General features: G+C 35.0%; 1 protein-coding gene across 15 annotated transcripts in view; it reads left to right on the forward strand.

Moving 5' to 3' along the window:
- Window positions 1-21,181, forward strand: part of LOC124182377 (regulating synaptic membrane exocytosis protein 2) — a 74,673-nt gene extending 53,492 nt beyond the window's left edge. For 9 of the 15 annotated variants that reach the window (XM_046569544.1, XM_046569546.1, XM_046569545.1 and 6 more), the window contains 4 exons: window positions 8,245-8,443; window positions 15,088-15,302; window positions 15,425-15,564; window positions 15,780-16,162. In XM_046569544.1, coding sequence (XP_046425500.1) covers window positions 8,245-8,443; window positions 15,088-15,302; window positions 15,425-15,564; window positions 15,780-15,986 — 761 coding nt within the window. In that variant the 3' untranslated portion in view covers window positions 15,987-16,162. Of the gene's footprint in view, window positions 1-684; window positions 866-8,244; window positions 8,444-15,087; window positions 15,303-15,424; window positions 15,565-15,779; window positions 16,163-20,809 lie in introns of those variants that run through there. The other 6 variants (XM_046569549.1, XM_046569552.1, XM_046569553.1 and 3 more) reach the window with 5 other exon arrangements.
- The last annotated feature ends 3,247 nt before the right edge of the window (window positions 21,182-24,428 follow it).

Raw genomic sequence — 24,428 nt, forward strand, 5'->3', positions numbered from 1 at the left:
AACGGGAATAGATCGTGCATTCGGATTGTAAAATTTCAAAACTCGAAGCATGTTTTTTATACCATTTTTCATTTAAAAAATTGTCAAAATTAGATGAAAATTTAGTTAAAAAATTTACCTGATGACAAAGAATGCACATTAAAAAAAAAAAAGTAACACGATTGTAATTTGTACATGAAAGCACACTGGAAGAACACTGCGATCGGGTGCACAGTGTGTATATTCTAATTGTATATTCTGTTTTCTCTATCACTATTCTTCATCTCTGTCCGCCTCTTTGAACAAAACACACTAACACAATACCTCAACAACCATAACATCAAAATTAACAACAACTATAACAACGCGGTGGTTGTGTTATCATCACCTTCGTCATCGCCGTCGTCGTCGTCGTCACTGGGATTCGCTGTGCATCCGTCGGCGGAAAAAACATCAAATACAAAACGAACAAAAAAAAAAATACAAAACATCTTTAAATCGAACGAACAAAAAACAAATCGACCATTTGAAAAATCTTTGGAACAAAAACAACGAAACGAAATTTAACAACTCGCGACCCATCGACGTCCTTGAATGTTATAACGATGAACGATACAAAAAAAAAAAACAAAAAATTACAAAAATCAAAAACAAATCTCGTCATACCGCGCTCTGCACGTGCGGTAAACGCATAAACACGTGTTGATGGTGCATGCGTGGGTGAGGAAGGGCGGAAGCGGCGGCTCGGATTTGGGAAGAAGGGGAAGTCCTCGTTCACGGTTCACAGGAGCGAAGAAGTCCTTCCAGAGGACGCGGCGGGCGGGCGAAGCGGGAGGCAGCCCAGCTCCGCCAGCAGTGACGGCGAAGGGAGTGCCGACGGGGACAGGTCCGAATATCAATCATCAAAGTACCTTTAGTCGCCTCTTTTTCTTTATCTTCACGCTACTCTCTCTCTCTCTCTCTCTCTCTCTCTCTCTCTGTCTCTCTCTCTTTGTTTCTCTCTCTTTCTCTTTTTGTCTCTAGTCTTATGCCTAAAGTCCTTTCAACTTCCATCTCGCTTAATCCTCTATTATTCCATATAGCGGTATACGAAATAATGAGCTAGAATTTCTGTTTACTCAACTTACCACATCAATTTTTATCCTTGCGGACGTCCGTCTGCTATTTTCTTTTTATATTTGTTCAAGTTTTTGTTGCTTTTCTTTTTTGCAATATCTCTTATTTTCAAGTGGAATCAACAAATGACGTTTTTTTTTTTTTTCATTTCCTTCGACACGCCTGCGCGGTATTTACGCGCGTAGATATCGATCAATTTTCTGTTTTATCGATATTCCCAACTTATTTACGAATGAACATCGGTAATATAGTTATCGATTGTACCGGTAATTAGTAACCAGATTATTCCACAGCCACGAATAACCGAACTATGCTATTGACGTACAAAATGAATTTTGAAATAATGATATTAATTTCTCCGAGACTTAAAATTATTTTATTTCAGAATTATCGTCTCATATTTAGATTGAATAGATTATCCCGATTAATTTTATTTACGAACTTTGTCTTGATTTTCTCCAAATCCGCGTCCTCACAACACTTCGATCGTATTTTATTATTCTTACTGTTAAAGTTATTGTAACATTATAATTTTTGACACCTAAACCCCAACTCCCGATCGATGGAAAAAAGCCCGTCTTCAAATCGTGAGTACAATAAACAAAAAAAAGCTCGACAGGGAACTTTCAGCAAGAAGAACAACAGCAACAACAACAAATAAATCTACCTCTACAATAATAATAACAACAACAACAACAAAAACAACAACAATAACAATAACAATAACAATAACTACCACTGTTACAACGAGACACACGTACAGATATCACCCACATATAATAGGTCATGTTTACATGTATATGACGCTATACAATATAATTACGATGCAGTATTAGAATTTATATACATATAGTTTTTACGTAGCTGGTTTACTGTCGTCTTTTTTTTTTTTCATTAGTCGACTGTTATGAATCACTGGTATGTACTAACTTACCAGTGTCACGTCATGCATAAAAGTGAATTCAAGTGAACTAACGCCCCAAAATAAGTTTTCAAAAGTGAGAATTGGTACAGATGTAATACGCCAAATGAAAGAAACGTAGAAACGAGTATTCGACTAAGCGAATCAATACTTTGCATGGTTTATCTGAAAATCAACATGGCTGTCGCGTTGACAACCCACCACTTGCGATTTTACTTTATCTATGCGATCGGTTTTTTTTTTTGCTCAATATTTATAACACGTTACCTAACACGAAACAAAATTACAGCAAGCATCGTTCAGTCATCGTGACATCCTCGTCGAGTTGTCTAATTGTAAGAATCGAGAATTCACGTTGCTAAATTTACTCGTATAAACGTCTGTAGTCTGCATGTCCTGTCATGCCTATGAATATACACTTGTTGAAACGAAGAAAGAAAAATTCGAGTCGATACTAACGCTTGACACAAGTGATTGAGAATGATCAAGAGGGAACTCAAGTTCTTCGAGTGCTACGGTATACTCTGTCTACGGAAGCAACAGTACGGTTTGCTCTTTCTGATGTAGCAATTCAGCTGATCTTGTCTCTCATCCCCCTAGTCGCTCTCTTAGGTAGAGTATACTATACAACTGCGCCAGTGAATCCGCAGTGCGTATATTATATCACAAAAATAAATAAACAAAGGAAAATATAACGCAGAGACGAATCTGGATATATATTCACACGATATCCGGTTGCCTCTAACGCTAGAATAATATGACGTGCCGTTGAAAGAAATGATGGTGTACGAATAAATGATATTAATCGTTGTGGCGTAACGGATGATGTCTTTGTTGTACAGCTTGATATTCATGCACATACATGTATGAGGAATGCCATCCCAACTCGATGACTTTTGCCCCTAAGGACATCAGATTTGAGTAATAATTTTTTGCATCCTTGTCACAGCTCTAAGTAGCTTGATACTGATCGGTTATTTTTTTTTTTTTTCAAAATTGAAGAATTTAACACCTTCCGAACTCCAGGGTTCAAAATAAAAACAGTCAAGTGTTATGGTATTTAGTACCAGAACAATACAAAAGTACAAATTCCATCCAATATGTCCAGGGTGAGAGGTTCGTCGAGTCGGTATCAAATGCCACTCATACGAGGGTATCCCAATTTGAATCAAACATCAGGGTTTCTCCCAAATTAAGTGAAATGTAAAAAAAGGGTCGAGGTAAAAGTCAAAAGCTATGACGGGCACGAAATGACTGTTGCTGTAAGCTAGTAGACAAAGTTATCAATGTTCGCATTGTACCATTTCATGTCTGACGTGTAGTGACAAACAATTTCATCCCGGAAATGTCACTCTTCAGTGGGACTAGCAGCTATCATTAATATTGAGCGAATGTGGCGGTACCTGCGATAAAACTGTCGCTGCCATTTTGGCTTCCATGAGAAAGAGAATTTTTGTTGGAAAATTTTTTTCACGTTACTTGGTTACCGATGACATCGTAACGGGTGATTTAAAATTATGCATCTTGTCACAGATTGCGTGGTCAACTCAAGCATCCCTATCCCTCTCCCTTTTCCTCTCCCTCTCTCAAGAGATCGTTGTTAATGACAACGCTAATGCGAATTGCGACTATGCAGCACCGCGGCCAACTTATCAATATCACAGTGACAGTCAAACAGACACAATCTGCGAGACAGTCAAACCGACAGCGAGCAAGAGAAAGATTGATTAATTGATTGGTATTCGTTTATTAGCCTTCTCATCTATGCTAGCCTTCACACCAGTACTTTGTACTGTTGTCTATGGCTGACTCAAACGTTGCGTCGAAAGTGATCACATCTGATTCGTTGCACTGCGAACAAGCGCGCAATACCAAATCCTTCAAAGCCCTGCACAACCGTTAGGATGAATTTCCGATCATGGTTGTCTTGCCGCAAAATGTTTCCCTAGACAACGCCTACACACCCTAGAAGTCTGTCCAGAGCTAACATAAACACCCTGTATATGCTACAGGTGAAATTGTGTTATGGGCTTTCGTTGGTGTATTGTTATTGAGTATACCGCAGCTGTGTCGATATATGTCCTTACACATAACATCGATACGATACGTGTTTCTCATTGTTCGCTAATTTGTGCATTGATAATTAAGAATTATTGTTATTCGCTGGACCTATATTATGGATTATTGAGTACAAGAATCTACATATAATAATATTGATCGAATAGACGAATCAATATGTTTAACATGAATAAACAAGAGCAACAGCAAAACCGTTAATTTTACAGTTTTCGTGCGTCTTTACAGCTGGAATTCAGATTTCGAGCGCATGCGAAGTAACGGTCGATGGTGATGATTGGTTAGCTTTTAATTTTTTCTGGTTTGATAAACAGAAGTGTTTTCCCGCCTCTATAACGGTCTTGTGCTTCTTTTTCAGTCATCGTCGAAGTTCCTTTGTTTTCGTCTTTCAATTACTTTCTTAATCGGTATAAACATACACGCATTTGATAAAATATACAAATACTTAGTTGTAGAGATAAAAAATCATTTTTTGTATTTGACCCGCTTATACGAATATTTTCACTGTGCATAAAAAAAGTGTTAAACAATAGCATTTGTTACGTATCGTAATTTATATTTGATGCTGTTGAGTATTTAGTTACCATAGTTATTTAGTAACTATTATATATATCAGGGCGGTCCTCATTCCAATGACGTTTGGCAGAGTTGTTGCTTATAATGTTAGGAACAGACTGGAAATTCTTAATTTTGGTAATAATTATTCCCTTGTATGTAATATATAATCAATGTTTCACATATATATATATATATATATATATATATATATAATATCAAGGTATATCAGAAAAATATAATCAGCGATTTTGCAAAGTAGCACCCAGTGAAAAATTTGTTCAAGTTAAAAGAAAAATTCTGAGAGTAGACAAGCGTTCTATGTTATTTGGAAACTCGTCCTCATTTGATTTTTCACTTTTTTTTTTTTGTATTTATGAAGAAACATGTTGTAGCATTTTAATCATAATTTTTTTTCCCAACATTTATGTTCAACGCAAAAATCACGATCCGCAATATAACAATATATCGAACAAGAATTTATTTCCATGACTTAAAATTTCATATTAAATTATAATTATTTTATGAGATTGAATTAAAAAGTTGTCAAATAATAATTATACTTCTAATTAATATTACCAGTGTGGGTCTTTACGACTTGGATTGATATTGTAATTGATCTAAGCAATAGAGATTTTTTTCGTTCACTATTCTTCATATATTCAAGAAAAAAAAATGTTAAGTAAAAAATAAATGGGGATGATCTTCCAGATAACATAGAATACTTGTCTTTTCCCAAATTCTTTTTTTTTTAACCTAAACAGACCTTTTGAGGGGTGACAAGTTGGAAATCACTCTGAAACACCCTAATGTAATATATGTATATCGGGAGATTACATTTTTACAGCAATTGTTACAGAAATTTTTAATTTTCAGGGATTGTTCCTATCATTATAAGCAACACCGCTGCCGAGTTTCAATTCGTCCCTTTAATTTTCACCAAAGTTATGAAAAAAATTTAAATGGTTAGTAAAATTACATGTATTTTGCGTTTAAAACTTTCGAAGCTTTGCGGTACGTGTTGATCTTAAAATTAGGGGCACAAATTTTACAGAATTTTATTTCTCCATATTTGTAAGTTATCCAGGGGGCGTATGATATTAATTTAAAAAGTTATTGAAGTAAGGACCATCCTAATATACAATATATAGGGTAGTGTGACGTCAAGATAGAATATAGTTGACCATAGCGCTCAGGCATATAGTTTTACTTTAATTTATTACATATATATATGATTTTATATGTATAATTTCCTTGTTTCGGATCGTCATTCTTTTTTTTTCGCTTTACACATATTATACATTAATATGTATAATAATGACAATGATATACACTGCCAATAATTGTCTTACCATATATATATATAAAGTTGTATGTCCACGTCGTACTTATATCGACAGCCGATAATTTTCAGCACGTGTGCGTGTGTCTGTCTGTTTGTTTTTATTTTATATATTATGTGCAAACTAATAATTTGTTTTGAGTGACACCTCCTTCCCCCATGAAAAACCGCCCACACTACGTATACATCCGAAATCAAAATCCATAGTCATCTTTTTTGATACTGGGATGCCGGAAAAATAGAGCAAAACCTTTGACGATAATTATTTTGTTTTATCTACTTCTTCTTATTCGCTTTACCACAGTCTTCGTGAACAGTACCCCTTATCATCACACATAACCTCATTATTATCTCAAGTTATGTTGTTTTTAAAAGACATAATCAAAAAATAATAACGAAATATTAGATTTTTAATAAAAGAAGATTTTCAAACTGCTTATAAGATTAACTACAATTTCTTTAAGGAAAATTCATATAACACCTTTGTGAGTCTTGATCACGGTCTTTCATACAGATTTGGAAACTCCGGTGGTGGGGGGTGACTCACTTCTTGATGCCGTGCTTAATAGTTTACTGCCGGGCCACCAGGGTCGGTGTAATCTAGCGCGACAGATATAGGAATGTATTTTTGTTTTTGTAGCGCAAGCGCAGTCTAACTTAACCCTAGCCGGAGCTTGATCTCCCCATTTTGGTTAGAATTTGGAAACTTTTTGTGAGGGTTGATCATCAAATTCTTTTGCCCAATAGCACGTGCGCATGTGATAAAATAAAATCAAAAATTTCGAGGATGTGTCAATCAACCGCACGCATTGCTATACATATACATATATTATACATATATTCACTATAGGTATATGTATACATAGTATAGGTGTATCACTGACCCGTTTAGATTGCAGTGAAACGCAGTGGCGAAGCCATAAACTACGATTTGCTTCAACATTCGAGTCACCTTCGACTACAAAAATTAGGCAGAGTTGCAAGACCTGTATGTAAGACCGTTGTTTTGATTCACCATAAAAGTAACCTAAAGCAATCAGCTGATCACGACTTTGGACGCCATATTGGACGCACCAGCGTGGTCAATTTCGACTGGGTAACACAGGTGGCGGGACTGTCTGTCCTTTTAGCTGTCGATGTAGATTATAGTGAGAGTTGATGATAAGGGTGAATACATGCACAAAAGATCGAGTATACATTTGCAATATATATAGATGAATACATGTGATCCTCTATCAAAATTAAAATTCCTAGCTCCTGATCCTGAATATATAATTATTAGAATTACAGATGGGTTCTTCGGTGAGCGTTTCCTTGAAATACGTACTCAAAGGATTCTCCCCTTGTTCAACCCTGAAAAGATTGTAGTGTACAAACCCGAGCGAGTACTGCTCATCCTGGGGAACCTTATGACTAATACTTGATTCTAATGAAAATGAATGTGCATACTTTAATATCCAGCCCAATATATATGTATATATCCAGCAGATCGTGATAGCAGATCCTTTCGGGTGGCAGCGTCGTGCATATACATTTTATCAACTGTTGATATATTATTATAAAAATGCTTGTAATGATAGTGAAGTTTTCGCAAGCTCTTCAGCGCATAATGAGTGTCCCTTGAAGATTAATTTTCCTTGCCAAATCGGGTCTTGGACATCGGAACACGTCACCTAGTGGTAGAAAATGCCATTACAAAACTATTTGTATTCAACTTTGCAAGTGTCTTATTTACCTCTTTCTTACATTAAACTCAGTGAGTGCTATAAAATAGAAACGTAACAATGCACCACTAGGTTTTTTATACCTTCATATTTATAAAATCAAACCGAAACAATAGGCTGATTACTATATGTACGACCCCATGTTGTTTAACCATGCCCATATCTTGGCTCCCGTTATCGAAAGCGAACGAAAGACCGATTTACAGTGTATCGCTGTATCCAATCTCCAAGGGACACTTACAGCTGTGAATATCGGACAAATGTTAAGTCCTGAATTTTATTCCCTTTTCTCTTCTCCATTTGATTTCAAGGAAGGAAACCTTTTTTGGCAGACTTCTATCTTTCTCTCTTCAAGGGACACTAAAGCGAAGGAAACAACAACAACAACAATAACAACAACAACAACAACAACAACAACAACAACAACAACAACAACAGCAACAAGAACAACAACAAAAACAACAAAACACCTGCCATCAAACGCAAAAATAGTTTAGTACGTATTTTTTCTTTTTCGTTTTACGGCGCAGAGAGCGGCGGCGGCTGCATCGGTGCTCATGGCGGGGGATTAAGTCGCAAACGAAACAGTACGCCGAGCAGCATTCAACGCTCCCAGGAGGTAGTCCCCACCTACCAGAGATTAGGCTCGTCGAGGCCTCAGGGGGCCTCATCTGTTACCAGCGACATCGCAGGCAGCCTCAACTCTATCTCTAGTTCCGAAGGAAGCTCGTAAGTACTGGCCAATCACGCCAGGTGTGCATCTCTCATCGGCGGTTCTCTTCGCGGTGTGTTCCCTTATTCCACGTGTCTCGATCGGCCCGGGAGTTCATTCTCTGTCTCTCTACTTTTACGGATATATACTCTATTTGTCTCTCTCTCTCTCTCTCTCTCTCTCTATCTCTCAAATTTTCGCGACATGAGAAGGGGGCATGGGGGGGGGGGGATCCTTAGTAACGTCATTTATCTTTTTTCTTCCTATATCTACACGCAACGGAAACAAAAAAACATACACATCGGGTATTCCATGACATCTCGATCAAGATTCTACGTCAACGTCTCAGATTGGGTTTATCATTTTTTGCACGAAAATACACGACGAAAAATGCGGTCACAATTTTTTTCAGAATTTTTCGAACCAGCGTATCTGAACCATAATTCAAAAACTTGAAAAAAAAATCCCAAGTTTCTCAAATCTGAAAAAATTCTGAAAAATCTTACAAAGCGTAAGGAAATTTTTAACACTTGTGAGAAGATGGAGATTTCATAACTTTCGAAGATGAATAAAAAAAAATTATTATTATTCGATTGCATTTTTGACATAAGAATGAACATAAAAACACATCATAATATGGACGGAAACATGTCTATTTAGACTATTTAGAGAGTTGAAGGGAATCAAATATATTAATATAATGTTTATATTCATATTTTTTTTTTGTAATAACTTTTTTTATTTTCATTTTTCTCATTTATCTTTGGAAGTTATGAGATCTCCATCTTCTAATAGGTGTCAACATTTTTTTTATATTCTAAAAGATGTATCAAAATTTTTTCAGATTTTAGAAAATTGGAGTTTCTTTTCAAGTTTTTAAATTATACTTCAGGTACGGTCGGTTGAAAATTTTTGAAAAAATCTGCGACAGCGTTTTTCGTCATGTACTTTCAGACAGAAAATTATACAGCTAATCTAAAACATCGACGTAGAATCTTGACCGAGATGTCATGGAATGATAATCGATAGATCACCACATTATTGTTTGACGAGATATGACACATTTTGAAAGCAATTTCGATTTTTTTGCTACTCCGAACAAAAACAAAAACTAATTGTTCAAAATAGATTAAAAAATAAAAATCTCCTTTCTCTCCTTGGTAGAGTGATGCATTTTCTAAAAACGTTGTGCGTGACAAATATATCTTCATAATTTGTGTTTCAAATTGTAGAAGAAAATTACGGGTAAAAAATTTATGAATCCGTCTCCAAAATCGAGGGTGGATTATCGGGAAAGTACCTATATATGAAAGAAGAAGAAGGTAACAAATAAAAAGAACTTCGAAGAAACTAGTTTCAAATCATCAGAAATCTTTATTTTTTATTTTGAAGAGGGTGTCAGGATATTATTTATATACATTATACAGTACACAATATACAACGTACAAAGTGTCTCCATTTGAAATAAAACGAGTTGTCAATATTTTGGAAACTGAACACAGTTGTAAGAGCTTTACTATTTTGAGTGAGGTAAAAATAACCTCATTAATTACATTGTGTTTAGTGCAATTTGGAATATATTTGAAAAGTAGCCATTTTCAAAAAATGAAGATATCAAGATTTTGGCTGCGTAACAATTCAGCCACAGTCAAAATACCCGCGACAAAATACCCGTCGATAAAAATACCGAAAGCGCAGTTCGTATCTCTTGTGTGTGTTGTGGTTTTGGATAGTGATAGAATACGATCATTTATCAAAACTCTGGCAAAGGTATAACAAAAGACGAACTTGATTTGACCGGCGGATATTTTGTCGCGGGTATTTTGACTGCGGATGAAACGTGACACCTAAGATTTGTACATTAGAGCAGTCGTCGGGACAAATACAACAAGTCAATCTCGTTTATTATGGATGATTCATTAGCGAAATATTTCAGTTTGAAGTTTTGATCCGCGCGTGACCTGAGTTGCGATTCGAGCAGCCGAAGCGAGCCTCGCACTTATTGCCAACTGCAGAGAGCGATGCAAACTTGCAAACGGATTGTCCGAAATTGACAATCTAGGGCTCTGTTTACTTCGTCTCGAAGTTGGCTGTAAGATAAGACGCACAGAAGTCGGTTCTTCAATTTGAAAAAAAATGGCTGTTACAGTATAATTCCTGAAAAATAACGTTACCTAAATGCTTTTTTCTAACTCTTCTGGATTCCGAAATATTTCTTCTTACCATACTTATGAAATATGTGTTGATGTGTTTGGTCAAATATTGTACATATGTATGTACATGCCCCATATACACCTACGTACACGCATAATCGTATAATACGTACAGTATACCCGAATTATTCTTGTGAAACGGGACAGTCGATTGGACCGTTTGCGTACACTTGACTGTTTCATTTCACCGACGAAAAAATTTAACGATTCATACTATAAGTACGCGTGCGTTTATGTATGTATATTATGTTAAAGTTATTATTTCTTGGAGGTAAAGCACGTGTCTCGGGCTTGAGAACAAGAAATTAACGAGTCGTGGGTGATGAAAAAAGCGAAATAAAAAAACAATTGCTTGAAAACCAGAAGAAAAATAATCGTAGTCCAAATATCGAGCCCGAATCGCGATGCTGGATATGTATATATTGATGCGATGTTTATCTATATTACATATTGTTTACTATATTATATATATGAACATGTTGAAAATTATCGATGTCTGCACACTGGAGGTAATCTACCATTACCCCCAAATTTTATAGCACTGGGTGGTTAGTGTATCGATGGAATCATGTGTACATACCATTATACATAAATTCCCTTAATCATTATCCGTATTATAAAATCCACTGTATTTCATACTCGCCAGCCGTCCAAGTATTAAAGTTCGAATTCTCAGTTGCCACTCCGGTTGCTCAAAGTTGAAGGGTAACTGAAAAAAGAAAGGATAAGAAAACGCTCGCTTCATCGGTATAAATGTCGACTTAACTTTTGTTGGTGTTACTCTTCTCGTTTTGAACAGTGAACCATACAGGCATTTCAACAAAGAAAAATAAATAAATTATAAGGACAGCATAACGACAGACTTTATCGTCTGTCGTTTCTTCCTCTTTCCAGATAGACACAATGAACATGGCCACGATTCACTCGCTGGTAGTTTTATTTCAAATCTACAATCATTTTCAACAGTTAAAACTGATCGATAGCTATTTCACGCTAGATAAAATAATGAGAGAAATAGGTTAAAAGTTGCTTTCAAATCCAGAGATTGTTTAGAAATCGGCAATTCATTGAACGAAGTTCATTCACTGTACATAATTAGGTAGCTCTTATGTATGGTTAACTCTTCAAACGACAACTGCAATTCCAAGGATAGTTGAGTATCGAAAGAATGTCAACATGATTGGTTGATACTGTCCATCGATGCACGGTAATGAAAAAAAATATTTATCTGTCCCCCTCCCGCCCCGCCCCCCCCCCCCCCCCCCCGACCAAAAAAAAAAGAGCAGTGTTCCAGATCCGTTATACTTTTCCTAATTATCCAATATCTCTTTCGCTCTTTGTTTACATATTTTATACATATAGATATGCGTATATTGTGTGTTATTACTTTCCGTCCGGCTCTCCATTCGTGTATAACCTTCAACCTCCTGCCCCACTCAATCTTACGTACCAAGTCGTGTAATTTCGGATTGTCGATGTTGTTGATGTTGCTTACATTTATTTCTTTCCTTTTTCGTTTATTCTTCGTCTTTTCGTTTCTGCTTGGCTATTATTGCAAATCGTACATGCACCTTCTTCGCACTGTATTTACTAAAAGTAAGCGTGTATGTATATATATATATACACACATAATACACGGACCTATGAAATACGTATGTCAGTCCAATTATCGCCCTGCAATTAATTTACCGCACATTTGATGAATATCTTCGTTTTCGACATCAATTAACCTTGTAACTATTTATCTCTGTATATCCACAGTGCTACCATCACGTACTTTTAATCATCAAATGTACCGTAAGTCTGGATGATGCCAAATTCGAATAAGTGAGATGTACTTCGTATGCGATAGAAAAAAATTAAGCTCGGGGTGACAGTGCCCTCTGCAGCGAGCGTCAGAGTACTATGTATTGAAACGTATGCAGTAAAATTCGTATTTAATCTTGTTACGAACAGCTCAGTCTCTCTTGAGAATCAGGACGCAAGAACCTGATGCGTACAATAACGGGATTATTCTGAAGAAACCCAAAATGGTTCGTTAGGCGAAAAACATCTAGGTATTATTATAATAAAGTATTCGTATAGAAGAAAACTGAAAGAAGAAAAGAGAAAATCGAAGGTTGACGAATCTTCGAATCCGTTTCTAAATTTCGCCACTTTCTTGTCTTCTCTTTTCTGTTTTGATGCATAACCCCGATCACTGTTTCAAACTTTGAAGTATCAAAAAACACAAAAATTGAAATACGACTCCTTTTAAGGTATTCAAAAAGTGTCAATATTCGTTCAGCTGTTAAAGAGTTTTGTCGATCTGCTGTCGCGTGTTTTATTTTATTTCTCAATAAATCGAATCAAAAGAATGCGGATCATTTAAGACGCAGCTGTGCAAAAAAATCTATCAATACAGTATCTTTATTATTATTATACAAATTGGCAAATAGCGATGCAGCTGAACTTTATTGTTAAGCTAGCTGGTCAAGAGACCTACGTCTATAAAAAATATGCAATGTATGGTAGGTGCTCGTTTTGAATGCGCGGAATGTGTTTATGAATACCTAATGCATGACGTTTGGTATGCGCCTGATGTGGTTATTACATATAAAATATTACGTCTGCGTGTGCCTCTTTTGAATTAATGTTTATAGATATTATACACACACACACACACACACACACACATATATATATATATATTGATCGACTATCTATCCATCTATTTATCTATTTATCTATCTATTTATCTTTCTATCTTTCTTGCTATCTGTCTGTCTACACATTTACACACAGTTTGCTCGACCCGAGTCAGTGGAAAGTTCTTCTTGCCTTAAGTTCAGCCGACAGTTTTATTGTACACACTATATACCATACTACTACCACCACCACTACTACTACTACTACTACTACTACTACCACTACTACTACTACTTCTACCACTACTACTACTACTACTACTACCACTACTACTACTACTACTACCACTACTACTACTACTACTGCTACTACTACTACTACTACTACTACTACTACTACTACTACTACTACTACTACTACTACTACTACTACTACTATTACTACTACTACTACTACTACTACTACTACTACTACTACTGCTACTACTAATATTACTATTTTCACAAACTTCATACAGTCGACTTCAGATAAGAGGCCATCTGACAGGGCTGTAGGAGAGGAAAATTCTCTAAAGTAGCCTCTAACTGATCGCCCCCTCTCCGCACGCTTCGAATGCGCATCAGTCGCGACTGCATGTGCGCAAAACGCGCCAGCGGCCCGACGAAGTGTCGTGGTGGGGAACGCCATGCTAGTGTGCATGATCGTGCGTGTGAAGGGGAAGTCGTTCGATTGGCCTCTTGTATGAAGTCTACTGTATTTCATTTCGGTATAAAACATAACGTTATGAAATTCTTTGGGCTCCAGTTATACATATATATGAACTTTATACCTATTGCGTCATATAGTTACAATCACAAATTTATCCCTTTCACTCCTACTGTCAAATTTTTATTATATGTTATACAGAGCGAATTGCTAACGACTGCATGGTCCGTCACCTGTTAAGAATTTAAGTACGACTGCTTTCCGCGGCACCGAAACCGTTTTAAACGTAACCTTAAAAATTTAGTCAGTTGTTGCTGGCAGTTATGCTCAAAACCAACAAGTATCAGAATTTTTGAGATTATATACGTCGCGGCAAACTGTCGTCTAAATTTATGGCGGTTGATCGCCCGGGAAAACAATCGCTCTCGGATTTTTAGCAGCCGACAAACCATACAGCCATTAGCAATTCACTCTGTATGTTTATGAGTGTGTTTAAAATACCTATGTAATTAGCATTTATACACTCTATTACACATATGTATATGTATATATTTATTTATTTATTTATTGTATTCTGCGATTTGCTTATCGGGTGGTAAAATCTACGATGCTTGGATTTAGGCCGATTATTTTACGATGAGAACCTCTGGCCCTCTCCGCTACTGTCTGCCATATTCAGCGCTGCGCTGCGCCGCGCCACGCAAGTTGGAAAAGTCAGTGGTTTTTTACAACACGGCCCAAATCCTGGCAGCTAGGAACGCGAATTGCGAATATCATCACAAAGTAGCTAATTAACAATTGGATAAAAAATTTTGCTAAAGTAAATTATATGATACTAATGGTGTGTAAAATGTTACATGTTTTACTTTCGAATTCACCATATGATTTTTGCTTGAAGAAAAATTTTGAGAACATTTTTGTCCCTGCTTATTTCATCTTTGCATTTGGGTACCATATAACTTTGTTGAAAACAAAAATACGTTTGAGGTTGACTGTTCCACCATCGCAGTATGTTTGTTTTCTTCCTTTTCTGTTCTTCCTCTTGCTGTTGTGCCACAATAACGATGCAAAAGCAGCCAGGGTCAGGTCTGACTAACGTTCTGTGTGAAATTTAGCTGGTCGCCTGGCCTCAGAATGGCAAGTGAAGGAGGTCAGCTGAGTGACTTTATCGGGGGTCTTGGTCCCGGACAACTAGTCGGACGGCAAGTGCTCGGCGCGCCGTCTCTCGGCGAAATCCAGCTCTCTATGTGCTACACGAAGGGCTACCTCGAAGTCGAGGTCATTCGGGCTAGGTACCTCCAAGGTCGGCAGGGTAACAAGGTCATACCAGGTGAGATTTGCCAGGTTCCACCTTTCGAATAAATTTCAAATTAATAAACTCGGATTTTACTAATTCTCAGAGTAATAGGAATTTGAGAAACCTTTTCATTCCCTTTCTCTAATTCGTTTCAGCGCCCTACGTTAAGGTGTACCTAGTCAGCGGAAAGAAGTGCATCGCTAAAATGAAGACTGCGACTGCGAGGAAAACTCTGGAACCCCTTTACCAGCAGCAGCTTGCCTTCAGAGAGAATTTTCAAGGCTGTATACTCCAGGTAACCGCACAAGAAAAACGTTAATGAAAAAAAGAATTGATGGAACATCACCGTCAATGTTAAATTGCAAAGGTTGTTGAAAAAAAAATGGATCATTTTCCATCAATTTTTTTCAATATCGCAGATTCGAAAAAGGCAATATCAAAATATATTTAACGTGAAAAACGCGAAAACAATTCCGTTTTCTTTTGTATATTGTTTTCGTGTTTGCGCAGGTGACCGTCTGGGGCGATTACGGCCGGATAGAGGGTAAAAAAGTGTTCATGGGTGTGGCGCAGATCATGTTGGACGATCTTGACCTCTCTAACATTGTGATCGGGTGGTACAAACTATTCGGAACTACGTCCCTGGTCAGTGGTCCTCCGTCACTCGGTTTATCCCGTCGTTCATCCGCCGCTTCCCTTGAATCCTTAAAACTCTGAAGCTTATTCTGGGGGTCGACGCGTCCCTCGCTACAATAAAACCGACTATCATTCTCAAGTAGACCATTTACGATGTAATAAAAATAACGATTATCACAGTAACAAAAAAAAAAAAACGACACTAACACCACGACCATCACCACCACCACCACCGTAAACAACAATAATTACAAAACCTTAATAATAAAAACGAAAATAATAACAATACTAATACTAATAATAATGATGACGATGATGATGATGATAATAACAATAATAATAATAATAATAATAATAATAATAATAATAGTAATGATAATATAATATCCTTAACGGTGATGATGATCATAATCATAACAAGAAAGCAACAATGTTCATTATACTGATTTGAATTATAACTCTAAATTAATTATTATCGTCGGATAAATGAACAGAATAACAAAATTGAGAAACACTAAAATAGATATTGATTATGGAATTTTCGAAAGGAAGAAAGATCAACGTTCAACACACTTGAAAAAGAATAATTTTTGTTGCAAATATTTTACACGCTTTTTCCTTCATTTTTCTTTCCATCTGTAACCCCTTTCAATGTCACATTAACAAAACAGATGAGAAGAATATAAGGAGAAGAATAACGATCGCGCTGATTCGTAGATTGATTTGGCATTTTTTCAAATTTTATAATATAACAGCTATGAAGCTTATATTATATAATGTATACGTAGCGGTAAAAACAATAATATCGTAATAATCATTATTATCGTCCGCGTTGAAAAAAAAAAAAAAAAAACAAAATGAAAAATACGAACGTTGAATTAAACAATCGTGAAATATTTGATAATAATAGGAAATAAAGTATAGAAAAATCGAATGAAAAGTGAAAACGAAAAAAACTGGAGGAAAATTATATGTGCAGTGTATTAAAACCAACGCGTGAAATAATTAATACACGCGGATTATTAGTCTGTTACGGGTATTCAGGATTTAAGGTATATATTACATATATACATAACTATATATACATACAATTAAAATGAGCGTCGATATAATATCTTATGCATATGTATCTATAAACGTAATTTCATGCCAATATTTAGTGAGGTCGTTGCAGTATAATTTTTTTCTCAATTTTTTTTCTTTACTTTTCAATTTCTTGCTTCCCCTTTATTTTCTTGCTGGCCAACGAACTACCCTAAAGACTCGTAATTTCATTCGAAAAAAATAGAATAATTTCATAATGAATACATCGTTGTAAAAATTCGCGAAAATGAAACGTTAATGAAAGAAATGAAGAAGCGAACAAACTATTGAGTGAACAAGGTAATCGAATAATTGAGTGAAAATAAATCCCAGGTGCAAAGAAAATTAAATGCATTGAGTGGATTGCAAAACCGAGGATGATGAAAAAAATAAACGACGCCGAAAGTATGAAATTTTTCCAAAAAGCGCAATAAAAATCGTTTGATCCCACGTGTATGCTCGCCCTGCAACCTGATACCCTCAATCTTTCTTCCTGCCCTCCCATGCTGTAAATGAAACCCGGTTCCCTGTGTATGAAAATGCACACATTATACTATATATATCCCCGTATGCATTTATAACCGAGATTCACCTATTCGTACATACATACGCATATATATACATCGAAAATGAAAAATAAAAATTGATCATTGATGCAGACTCTGAATACGGTGAATACAATCGGATTTTCTAGTTATACACAAAAAAATTAGCTGGATAATTATTCCCGCGCATTAATTTTCCACCTGATCCGCTCAGGGAAAATTCTGAATATTTTTTTTTTCTTTGAAAAAGTTAGGCGGTTACTTTACCTGGTATCAGCAATATCCAAAATACCGAAAACTTTTTTCTACGCAATGTAAGAGCTCGAGACAAAACGTACCAACAATCGCACCGCTCCCGATGTGACTCAAGAATTATAATTATACACAAAAGTTTGTAAAGGAATGGAACAAATAAACAAATAACGTAAAATTCTACACATTTTATACCTACATTCATTAATATTCCCAAAACTGCGCTGAATCGTAAAATGGGAACGATAGATTAAAAAGTTGTTATTACTGTTAAGATTATCATTGATAAAAATTCGAAAGTATGTATATCGGAAAGAGAATATTCTTCATAGTATATTTTGGTCTTTCGTTCCTTCTTTTCTTTTGTCTAAAATCAACTCATTGTTTGTTCTACGTCGAAAATATCGGTGAACCATGTCATGCAGAAAGGCTCAAATCACCTACGATATAATCTTATGCTTGAAAATAATTAATAAATCCTCTGTATTTACTTTACTTACTCAGTATTTACTTTATTACTGTTGTACAATTAAAAAAAAAAAAAAAAAAATGATTATACGAGTAAAAGAGAAGTTGAAAAAATTACAACAAGAATGAAATCATTTTTCTTCGAACTGTTTTTTTTTTTTTTATGCTATCAGTATGATTTAACAGATAGAGAATGGAAAAAAGTGAGTGGAAAAACTGAATAACAGTGATTTCGATAACGATTACAATAGGATCGATTTCAAATTATCGTTGAAAATTTAATTTCCAATGTAAGTCGTCATACCGTATTCGGAGTCTTATTCCACAAGTTTATGTATATATATATTTATATATATATATATATACATATATGTACACATATGTATATTATGTATTATGGGTAGGTCTGCAGTGAATATAAGTAAAGTGTTATAATAGTAGAAATAATTTCCTTCCAAGATATTATTCTTTATTCTCATCAATTTATTTCTTTTAACACTGTATATATAACTATCAGCGTGTTTCAGGGGAAAAAATAATAATTTTTCAACATGGCACTCTTTAAAATTTGTTTAAGACAAGACCGAATATTATAAGTACGGGTCTTGCTTAAGACGTAAATTAGTATTTCGGTTGACGTAAGCAATAAGAAAAATTTTGTTTTTTACTCTTCTTCATCAATTCAAAAAGAAATTGAGACGATCTTCTACACAACATGAAATGCTCATTTTTTCAACAAACATTTTAGGGGGCACCACGTTGAAAAATTGCGAATTTTATTTCTGAAACATTCTAATACCTATATATAATTATAACATATATACATGTATAATATATGTTGAATCAATGTTTTCTTTCGAAAGAAAACAAAACTTGAAAAAAAGTCATCAGCCAGGCGCCGCGCAAAAGAATATTTTTTATGCATTATAGGCATATTGTAATATTATGTTATATTATACCGTGAATGTACCATTAAATAGAGATAATATATATGAACGACGAAGATGGAAGACGAACAAACAAAAAAGGTCTCTGTATACATAGAGCAGCAAACGTTGAGTAATGAAAATATGTAATAATAATAATAATGATGATGATAATGATAATAATAATAATAATAATAATAATAGTAATAATAATAATAATAGTAATAATAGTAATAATGATAATAACTGATATTTCGTCACGAAATCTTCGAGTAAAGAATTTATCATAGCATACACAAAAACGTATCAAATATTCATATGTCATGTATATATATATATATATATATATATATATATATATATATATATATATATGGATATTGGGCAGTCGGTACCATTTTGAACTGGGTCTGAACTTTGACCTTTCTGATTTGACCCATGATTTTTGATATGATCATCTCACTTTGAAAGATACTCGATTGTTCTTTTAGGTTTGTTTGATACGGTTGGAGTTTTCTACAATTTTTCAAGACCATGTTATTGATCGACAAAATTTAAAAATTTAACAAAATTCGAAAACATCGTGTGTGAAAATTTTCAAAAATCCGGTGTGACATATGAAAATGTTTCAGCAATCATCCACAGTAAAATGAATCCCGCTTCCAAATTTTTTCACGTTTTTTTTCGGAAAAGGCATGAAAAGAGAAAGAAGGAAAAATCTCCCCACTCCAGCTCTAAGCGTTAAAATGTTGTGATCTGATACACGATTTTACAATTTTTTAAATTGTGTCGATCAATAAGATGGTTTTGGAAAATTATAGAAAATTCAAACCGTGTTGAAGAAATCTTAAAAAATAGTGAGTCCCTTTCAAAGTGAGAAGATTCATATGCAAAATGGAGGGTCAAATCAAAGAGGTCAAGGTTCAGACCCAAGTCGAAATAGTATGGACTGCCCCATATACATATGGATGATACAAAGTAAACAAAAATAGCGACGGTACACAATCAAGAATAGAAATCAAGAAAAAAAAAATATCATATTATTATTAAAATATTATCTTTGTCGTATATTTTCCGATTCGTTATCCTTTTTTTCGGTTGGACTTTTTCCCACGCATGGAATCAAAATCTCTATATGATTATACAGAGCAGCAGGAAAAATATTTTAGCAACCACCGTTACGAATTATTATTATCAATATTTTTTTTTTTTTTTCATCTTTTTCCTGTTTTGGAAAATTTGCACAATGCAACCAAAAAGACGCTAATTTGCAAATTCGTCTCTTAAGATACTTATAATGTATGCGATTTTTTTTCTCTGTCCGACAAGCTTTTTCCTCTGCATCCGGAACTGAAAAAATTATTCCTATGCAGTGATAATATTGTTGTTATTATTATTATTATTGTTGTCATCGTTATTGTTGATGTGACTAATATATATTTGTTTATTTATTATATTTATTCTTGTTCGTGGCAGCTGGCTGACAAAAATTTGAGTACTTTTTTGAACTTTTTTACTACTGTTGCTGTTGTTTTTTTTTTTTTCTTTCTTGAACCTTTTCTTTATTTCCACTTTGTTCATACGAATGGCTCGAATTAACGTTATTTTGTGATTGTTGCGTTTGTTTCAGTGAGATCGGAACCGATTGAAAACAAAAAACTATTAAAAAACGAAATAGAAGTAAAAACACGAAAATCTACCGCCACAGGTGACACTCCAGACACGTGGCACTGGTGTACATAAATATTACATGTAACAATTTGTATATACAATAAGAATAAGCACGTAGCACGTGTGAATTATACATTATGTATTATATATATACATATGTATACATATACATACAAGATCAAAACTATAATAATATGACGTATCCTGACAACAAACAAACAATCGATAAATGAAAGTTCAAACATTTCCAAAATTAAAAATCTATCGAAAAATAACGCTAGATCAAAAAATACGTAGATTGTAAAGCAATTGCAGTTATACCGAATATGACGAATTGTTGCGAAAAAAACAGGAAAGGCATAGAAACAAATGTATTGCCATACGTACACATTAGGGCGAAGTGAAAAAGATCAATTTTCGCGTATTGTATCGCGCGGGAAAGTTGCGTATTGGCATCACTGAAAAAAGTGTGCGAAAGAAAAAAATTCGGAATCGATATCTTCGGTTCCGGCAAACGAATTAAAATTTTGAATTCTTTAACACGAGATTCGAATAGAGAAAAAAAACGAGAACGATCAATCAGCACTGAAAATGCATAAAAACTCACCGGGTGATTCGTTTTTAGCACCCCTGCGCTTTCTTGAAGCGAAAAGAACGTACCTAGCTTTCGTTTGACATATTAAAATTTAAAACATCTTGCTTAGTTTTGGAGATACCGGGACAACATCTTGAAACTTGAAAATCAACCGCGCATGCGCGAGTTTTATCGGCTGTTCGTGCAGCCTGACCATCCCGAGTTTCAGCTGTCACACTGTTTCTGGCGGCGATGTAGTCGATACGAATTTTCGAGGTTAAAATCTCAAATAATTGAGGTAGTGACTCGGAAGGGTTTGGGAAGCATTTGTTATTGGGTCGGAAAGTTGATTCTTCGAAGAACGGTCGGAATTTAATGCTTATGCTCTTCGAGCATGCAAATGTACACATTTTGTGTACGTTGGTTGGCCCGCCTGCATCGCAGACAAAAATATCGCTGCGAGAAGATTTCGCCGACCAATGAGATTGAATTTTTGGCGCATGCGCAGTTGATTTTCAAGTTTCAAGATATTGTCCCGGTATAAGCATTTGAAGAATAAAGTTTTTTGGGAAGAAAATTAGAAATTGGTAACAAAAAAAAATTAATTAAGAACAAACAACCGCCGAAATCACCTGGTAGCTGTAGAAATAATTCATGAAAGTTCCAACAAGAATTTGGCTTTCGTTTCAAATATCTCGTCCATTACCTGAAATACGAGCGCGTTAAAAGTAATTTGCCGGAAAAAATGTAAATATACACAGTGTACATGTATGCACATTCTTTTAACGCGCGCGTATTTCAGGAAATAAACGAGATATTTGAATATCGAATCGTCGAGCTTTCATGAAGTCTTTCTAGTGCTACTTGGTCATTTCGGCGGTTCTTTGTTCATAATTCAATTTTTTTTTGTCACTTTGTAATTTTCTTCTGAAAAAAAATAATTTTTCAAATGCACATATCACCGAAACTAAGCAAGATATTTTAAATTTTAATACGTCAAACGAAAGCTACATTCTTTTCGCTTCGAGAATGCGCAGGGGGGGATGAAATCAAATCACCCGGTAGATTTTCATAAATTCTTCAGTGCTAACTGGTCTTTTTGGGAACTTTTCTCCATTTCAAGCCCATGTTAAAAAATTAAAAACGTTATGGAGTTTGCCAGAACAGAAAATATCTGTTGTAAATTTTTTCTTTTAGCATACTTTTTACTGATGCCAAGAGACGACTTTCCCGTGCTACTACGATACAATCCGCGAAAACTAACCTTCTTCACTCTGCGGGAGTACACATGTACGCACAGAATCTTAGAAGGCTAATTTTTCGACCAGTTCGGTTACGTTTGGCAATGCAGATTCAGCCTCCACTGTCAATGTTGAAGCAGCTACAGGCTGATCTGTATTGGCAACGTGATCCATTCGGTCGCAAAATTAGCCATTCATGATTCTCTGCCTGTATGTGTATACGTAACAATAACAGTAAAAAACAGTATTCATAATAATGATAATCCACAGCATCATGCACCTCGTCTACGTATATTATGAGAATTCATTATAAAACACGATTATCAATAGTATAATAGTATAGTAACTATTATTATTATTACTATTACTTTTATTATTACTATCATTAGTAATATGATTGACTCGATGACGAGCAAAGAAAAATGGATCTTAGAAAGACGGTTACGGGGAAAAAATTTCAAATTTCAGAAATATGTAATTCTGCCGAGCTGACGAAAATTTTTCATTTCAATGCAATAATGGATGTGAGGAAAATATCTGTCGAAAAAGTAATGACAACTGTATTTAATAATAATGATATGGCAATGATGATAACACTTATACCGCGTCGAGTTATATTAAACGCGTGATAAATAATTCATGAAAAGATTTAAGAGAAATCATGATTGGTGAGGTAATATCAATAACAATAACAATAATAATAATAATAATAATAGTACCAACCATAATAGTAATCATAACCTATAACTACAAATGGTATTGAAAAAGAAAACACAAATTTCAAATGTAAAATAATTCTGCCCAGATGCCGAGAATTTTTCATTTAAATGCAATAACGAAGGTGAGGAAAAAATCTGATGAAAAAGTAATTATTGTATAGAGATGATAATAATAACTATACCGAGTCAAATTATGTTAAATGCGTGATAAATCATAACGAGAAAACTGAGAAAGAATCATGATTGAAAAAGTCATAGTAATAATAATAATGATAACGATAGAAGAAATAATAAAAATAATAAAATTAATGATAGAAATAATAATAAGAATAATAAAGATAATAATAATAATTACAATAACAACAACAGTAACGATAATAATTATAATAACAACGATAATAACAACAACAACAATAGTACCAATAATAGTCATCATGATCTATCGCTAAGCTTTGTGTAAATGTAAAGATGACGGTGATTCGCGACTCACGTATGTATACGTGCTGTGACATTAGGTGGATGCGCGTAATAAGGACCCCTAATTATAGGCAATACAGAGTACACAGTGGTTCTTACATAGACTTATAAAGATAGACTGAGCGCTCCTATAAGAGGCACTGACGATTACATATAAAGGACAGTGATATACCGGGAGTACTACTCTCTCTTTTCAATCGGCGTCACGGTGGGAGACAACGGAGCAGTGGAAGTGGAACAGCTATAGATACAGGCGCATAATTTCGCCTCATTCTCCTCTACCGCCTCGATCCCCGCCACAAATATCGTCAGAGAGAGAAAGGAGTACTCCCGGCATATTTCTGTCCTTTAAATGTTTGCTTCAAGCGGCTCATAAGAGCGCTCAGTCTATCTTTATAAGTCTGTGGGTTCTTACAGGTATGTTGCGCATCCACGTAAAGTCCCGGTTTAATATGTGTTATAATGGTATAGGTATACCTATGATAATAAGGATAACGGGAGAAGTTATATATACAGACTGTCCATGTAATGAATTTATCATCATCATCATCGTTAGTATTAATGTTG

This window comes from Neodiprion fabricii, chromosome 5, assembly GCF_021155785.1.
Source record: "Neodiprion fabricii isolate iyNeoFabr1 chromosome 5, iyNeoFabr1.1, whole genome shotgun sequence".
NCBI classification, from domain to species: Eukaryota; Metazoa; Arthropoda; class Insecta; order Hymenoptera; family Diprionidae; genus Neodiprion; species Neodiprion fabricii.